Source organism: Papaver somniferum, unplaced genomic scaffold (genome assembly GCF_003573695.1).
Source record: "Papaver somniferum cultivar HN1 unplaced genomic scaffold, ASM357369v1 unplaced-scaffold_75, whole genome shotgun sequence".
Lineage (NCBI taxonomy): Eukaryota > Viridiplantae > Streptophyta > Magnoliopsida > Ranunculales > Papaveraceae > Papaver > Papaver somniferum.
The window spans coordinates 894,537-901,418 of record NW_020650415.1 but is presented as its reverse complement, the minus strand read 5'-3'; the positions used below and the strand labels follow the sequence as shown (position 1 = coordinate 901,418).

The following is a 6,882-nucleotide window of genomic DNA, read 5'->3' as shown; positions in this document are numbered from 1 at the left end:
CGCTACAGACATTATCCTACTACAAGTTAACTTCGGAATGGAATGTAGTTGATCCCTAACCAAGTCTCGCACTGATTAAGGTACATTCGCGTTCCTTACGCCTGTGAATCCCAGCAGGACTCTACGCACTTGATTCCCTTAGTTGATCTCACCCACAACTAAGAGTTGCTACGACCCAAATTCGAAGACTTATAAACAAATCTGTCTCCCACAAATAAGTTTATTCTGATAGATAAATCTGTCTCCCACAGAAGTACCTATGAAGTTTTTCTTCCGTCTTTTGATAAATAAAGGTGAACAGGAACCAATTAATAATCCGGTCTTATATTCCCAAAGAACAGCCTAGAAATATCAATCACCTCACAATAACTTAACTATATGGTAGTAGAAGAACTTATTGTGGAATCACAAAGAATGAGACGAAGAGCTTTGTGGTTACTTTTTATATTTTACCTATCGGAGATAAATATCGATCAAATATTAGAGAAGATAATACTCAATATGATTAAACAAGTAAGATCAGAACACGCAACTACAGATAAAATAGGTGGGTCTGGCTTCACGAATCCCAAATGAAGTCTTCAAGTCGTTTACCTAAAATGGTTTTGGAAAAACCTAGGTTAAAGGAGAATCGACTCTAGGCGCAACTAAGACACAAGAAAGTGTCGATATTAGGTATTCCAGTTGCTAGAGTTCTCCCTTATATAGTCTTTCAAATCAGGGTTTGCTTACAATCAAAGCTAAGTTAGATTAGAAACAAAACATTCAATATTCACCGTTAGATGAAAACCTGATTTAAGATTCAACATAAGTTTTCATAAAACCAAAGAAATATATTTTCACTGTTAGATGGTCTTAACTTGTTACACAAAAATGAAATATACCTTCATATAGATATGGGTAACCCTACCTAAACGTGTATATTGAGTTGTCTCAACAATAGTTAACCGAAGTTAGCCATATGGACACTTTTGTCTTACCCACATTCATGTAACACTTTTAGATCAAATATAATGATCAATTAATCATGAAAGGTAATCAAATGAATCTAATTATGTTATTCATAGAGTTGTTCAATTGTATATGTCTCATAGAAGTATATAAGAAACAATTGAAATAAAATCGGATTGATTTGTAATTGTGCAAAGTACTTATACCGAAATCAATTCATGAACATTAAGCCAAGGTTTGCAAAAATTGCATTTCTTAATTTATGTATGTATTTGTTCATGAGTATGAAAACATACTTAATGGATTTTAGAACTTTAACCACTAAGTTTGCAAACTGGTACGCTAACTATAGTTCCGGACTTTGGTCTTGTCCAGCCGTTTGCAAACGGATACGCAAACAGCCGTCCCGGGCCTAACTCAGGTGGAACCATTCGCATACTGGTATGCAAACTTGGTTCCCGGACTTTAACAGTTAAAACCATTCGCGTACTGGTATGCAAACAAGGTTTCCGGACCAGAATCATACCAAAACAGTTTGCATACTGGTATGCATACTTTATTGTATCCAGACTAAGGTTAATTGTTTTAAACTCCCATTTCAATCGTTGAAACATCCTTAGAAGACGACAATAGCTATCTCACACAAACTATTAGCTTATAAGTAAATTTCAAGTGATCGAATGATCAATACGAAACTTTCCTAGTCGACATCAAATGACTGTCTACAAATCATCTAAGATGTTTCAAGGCAGTTTTGACATGATCATCTTTTGACTTATTATTTAGTTTCCAACTAAACTCGTCAAGATTAATGATGCACGGAGCTAAAGAAAAAAGCTTCCAACACATATTTTGATAAATAGATATGCGAGATAAACTCGTCTCGAAATATCAAATGTGTATAATATAAAAGTCTATATAGTTATACGAATTAGTTTCCTTAGGAGATAAAATAGAATAGAATAGACTTCTGAGTGATAGATAAGTTTTAGTCTCCACACACCTTTTGTTGATGAAGTTCCTCCAAGCTCCCCTCAGTAGATCTTCGTCTTCAATCGATGAACGCCGTGAAGTCTAAAGCTCAACTACACATTCTATCCTAATCCGAGACATAGCTATAAATAGACTAGAAATCAAGACTTATTGTTTTGATCACCTAAATTTGACAAACAAGCTTAAGATAGCAACACTTGCGAGTTCGACCAAGCAGTGCTCCAATACACGTCCAACTAGTTAAATTTCATGCTCAAAGGTCCACCTAAATGTATTTTAACTGTTCCTCCTCTTAATTACAATGCAATCAACTAGACAAGTTCCAATTCAGTTGTCGATTCAGAGTTTTGCGGTTTATCACTTAATTACGCCGTAGTCAACTAGACAGGTGTTCAATAAAACTATTATTACAAAGTCTTCAAATTCAACTCCTAATTACGACACAATTAACTTGACGGATTTCCAGTTCAGCTATTATTAGAAATCCTTTTGGTACAACTATTGTTGCAGTGTCCACGTAGATTGATTATGGAATCTTATCCAACCTAAAAGATAGATTAATACCCTGCTTAAATGACATATGAGTTAAGGTAATTTCGTAATTACGGTTGCAACGTGTTTTTCGACTTTCAGTTTCTTAATTACACTGGATACGTGGTATGTTTTAGACTGATCTTTTTCTTACTTAATTCATTCAACTAGACTGGTTTCTACTCAAGGGTTTATCACCGAACCCACGTGGTTGTCGTCAGGCTGTTTATTTTTCTGAATTACATGCACTTAACATGCAAAGCAAATTATTTCTTTACGAGTTGTTATAATCCTGGAGAGTGCTTCGACTTATATCTTTTAATTAAGTAGCAACGTGCTGTCTTCTAGGCTGTTAATCTTCTTAATTACTCGCATACAACTGAAATAATCTTCTGATTACGGATGAATCCACGTACGTGCAGTTCAACTATTTATTTTCTTAACTACACCACATCCAATTAGATTGATTTCCTGCTCAGAAATTATTATGAAGCCGATACTAGAGTATCTTAATTGTTCACACTTTTATTTACGGCGCCAATCAACCGAACAGTCTTCTAGTTCGACCGTTATTACAGAGTTTTTCAGTTTATCAGCTGTCACCGAATCCACGTAGAGACATGCCCGGACTTACAACCCAATCACATAGATTTAAGGAATCTTATCCAACCTAAACGATGGATTAGCACCCTGCTTAAGTGACAAATTATGCAAAACAAGAGATGGTCGACATAAAAAAATACATCAAAAGATCCGTATATACAAACAAAGTTTAGGTACAACAAGTTAGACTTTTTCCATTTCTCGGCTCAAAGCAGCTGATTTATACTCTTTTCATTTCCCTTCACACTTAACTTTATCTGAAAATCAAAACAGCCTTTGACATTTGTAAACAAGTCAATGAAAAAGCGAAAACCAGCCTTTCACTACATTACAAACCCGAACCCACTCTGTTTTTTCCATATATAAATAATATAAAATCACTCTCTTTAACAAATAACAACATCTTCACACACAAATCTTCTTCTTCATCATCTCTCTCTTTTATAAAGTCAGCGCCGTCCTTTGTCTCCATTCTCATTTCTCTTGTTCCTCCGAGAACACAACACAGTAGCAGCTCAAGAAGAAGAAGATTTCAAGAATCACACACAAAACAGAGTAAAAAAATAACAGAGAAGTTGAAGATTTTTCATTAATGGAGGACGATTGGGATCTACAAGCTGTGGTTAGAGGTTGTTGTAACACAGCCGCTTCATCATCTTCATATTCTGCTGCTGCTGCTACGACATCTTCTGCTACTACATATTGTGCAAGAGTGGTGAAACGAGAGGAAGAGAGTAATCATCAGTTTTTAGCTGTTTTGCCATCTTCAGATCTATTTTGTTCTTCATCTTCTTCATTGAGAAATGATGTTGTTGGGGTTGAAGATCTTGAACAGCTTTATAAACCCTTTTTTAATACTTCTTCTCCATTGTTATCATCATCACCTCAACAGCAGTTACAGCAAGAACAACAACAACCCATGATTTCATCTTCTCCAAAAAGTAACAGTACTAATCTGTTTGCACCACCATTAACAGCAACAAAAATGGTTACTTCTTGTTCTTTTTCATCTTCTCCAATGGTGTTAGGAGGATTGCAAATACAATCTCAAAAACCTCCCCATCAACAACAACAACAACAGCATCAACAGAAGCAGAAACAGCAAATTCATCATCATCATCGTCCTCTTACTGGTGGTTCTATAATTTCTACTCAATCTCAAACTCCCAGACCCAAAAGAAGGTAAGAATTGATTCATTCCCCCTTCAATTTTCATTTTGGATTTTATTGTTAATTGGAAATTTCCATCTACCGAAAAGTTATTCTGTTTTCCTTTTTGTTTCCCCATTTTTTTCAATCACTAATTACTTTGTTTTTTATCCTGCCCCCCATTAAAGATGAAATCACTCTGTTTTTTTTTTTCAATTACTTTTCTGGGTTCTTAACAGAATCAAACACCCCTTTTTAACAGAACCCCCAAATTTAGAATCACTCTGTCAAGTTGTTCAATTTTTCAAAAATTTAAATTGCATTTTACAGGAAGAATCAACAAAAGAGGGTAGTATGTCAAGTACCAGCAGAAGGATTATCATCTGATATGTGGGCATGGCGTAAATACGGTCAGAAACCTATTAAAGGCTCTCCTTATCCAAGGTTCGTTTTTTCTAGTCTAGTCCAGTAGCATTAAATTCATTCAGTCATTTCATCAAACATCTAACATTCTTTCTCCTTCTCTCTTGTAAAAACAGAGGATATTACAGATGCAGTAGTTCTAAAGGATGTTTAGCAAGAAAACAAGTTGAAAGAAGCAGATCAGATCCATCAATGTTCATCATCACATACACGGCTGAACATAATCATGCCGTTCCAACTCACCGGAATTCATTAGCCGGTAGTACTCGTCATAAATTCTCTTCATCATCATCATCAGGCCAAAAACAGAGTAGCACTGGATCAGATCATGATCAAGAATCGAATAAACCACTGATTTCTGCATCTTCTCCGACTATTTCGTCTCCGAGTAACAATAATTTATCACCAACAACACCGTTAATGAGCACATCAATGGATGAAGATGATTCAAATGCATTAATCAAACAGGAATTACTAGATGAATTGGATTCTCAAGATGATTTGGATGATATGATTTTATCTGATGATTTCTTTAACGGTTTAGATGATGATTTCGTTGGTGGTGCTGGTGGTGATTCATCAATCAACGGTGGTAATTCTTCATCCGGAACTACAACAGCTGATCCAGTTTTTGATGATTGTTTGATTAATTCTACTAATTTCCCTTCACCTTGGTTTATCAACAATAACGCCACCACTGCTGGCGGTGGTAGCTAACTGAAACTGGTGGCTGAAAAACAGTAAATTCAGTGTGATCATTTGGTTTTTTTTTTGGTTTTTAGAGAGAGCAGTATAGATAGTATAGAGAGAAAAAGAGAGGTAGCGAGAAAGGGTATAGAAAAGAATCTTTCTCTATTCTCTTCCACCACCACCACTACCACCAGGTCCAGCAACACCACCGCCGCAAGGTCCACCACCATTAGCACCATTATGATTCTCAGTTTTTACAGCATCATTAACAAAAGTGATTCCTTGTATCCAATCTCATAGTAATAATAAAGATTTAGTCAATACGTTGACTGATTTTATTTTGAAGAGGAGGAAAAATCCAAAAGCAAAGATAGAATTTAGAAAATGTCAACGCGTATTTTTTATTCTTTTTTCAATTATTTTATTTATTTTTTAAAATAGTTTTGTTTCTTTATATATGTGAATGACAGCTGTTGTTGTTGATGATTCCTTGTCTCGAGGTACAAAACCGTGTCACCGACTCCGAGTTTAACTCGTGTGGAGTTGCGGGGTAAGGTAAATTAAAAGAGTTGATTTGATTATGTACTTTACTCACGTTGGGTAATAAATTGGACACTACTCTAGGATGTGATCGTGGTGGTGTAGTGGGTGGTGCTGGTGTATTGGGCCGAGAGATGCTAAAAAGGGCAAGATGTGGGAGCGGAAAGTGGAATCAAGTGGGTCCCGTGAATACATTTTTTTTAGAGTCCACAGAAGATGGATAGTGTAAGTGTGATTACTTTCCATAACACGTGATACTAGTGCAAAGGAGATGCACACGGTCAATAGGCTCGCTCGTCCAACGGCTCCAGTAGGAGCGATACTCTATTGTGTTCATTCCGTTTCTAAAAAAAATAAAACAGGTAATTTTGATAAAGTACTCCGTTTTTTGATATCTAAAAAATAAATACCATGTTTTTTTACAATTTGTTAAAGTGTCCTCACGTTAGTTTTTCCATTTAATGTTAGTTAAGTCTAATTTACTTTACATATTTGTCCTTTATTTATTTCCACATTGATTTTATACATCATTTTTCAGGCTTTTCGAGTCCGGTTCAGGATCGTTACACCGCTTTCAGGTTTGTTACCTCATTTCCCAAAAAAGGTTCATCATCTCAAGTGTTTTGGGGTTTTTGGTTGGAAGAAATCGACCGTCTACGACATATTTTTAGGTTCGTCGAATCCGGTTCAGGATCCTGACAACGCTTTCAGGTTCGTCGAGCCCTGTTCAGGATTGTTACACCGTTTTTAGAATCGTCGGAACATTTACCCTCCCCTCCAAGGATGTGTAGTTCAGGAGTAAATATGACTTTTAATCGGAAAGATAACTGCCACCTATCACTTAACTGGATGAAATTTGCCTTTTGAATAAAACGGGATACTTTAACAAATTTCAAAAAAACGGGAATATTTTTTTTATGTAATGTGAAAAATAGAGATACCTTATCAGAAAGCCCAAAAAAAAATTACGATCACTTTTATAAGAATATTTTTCCGAATGGG

General features: G+C 35.7%; 1 protein-coding gene across 1 annotated transcript; it reads left to right on the top strand.

The window, feature by feature from the left end:
- Positions 1 to 3,455: 3,455 nt before the first annotated feature.
- LOC113344176 (WRKY transcription factor 22) lies at positions 3,456 to 5,685 on the top strand. The gene is made up of 3 exons (XM_026588192.1): positions 3,456 to 4,260; positions 4,558 to 4,671; positions 4,767 to 5,685. Exons 1-3 carry the CDS (start codon positions 3,671 to 3,673, stop codon positions 5,365 to 5,367), a joined length of 1,305 nt encoding a protein of 434 aa, XP_026443977.1. The 5' UTR covers positions 3,456 to 3,670; the 3' UTR covers positions 5,368 to 5,685.
- Positions 5,686 to 6,882: the final 1,197 nt, after the last annotated feature.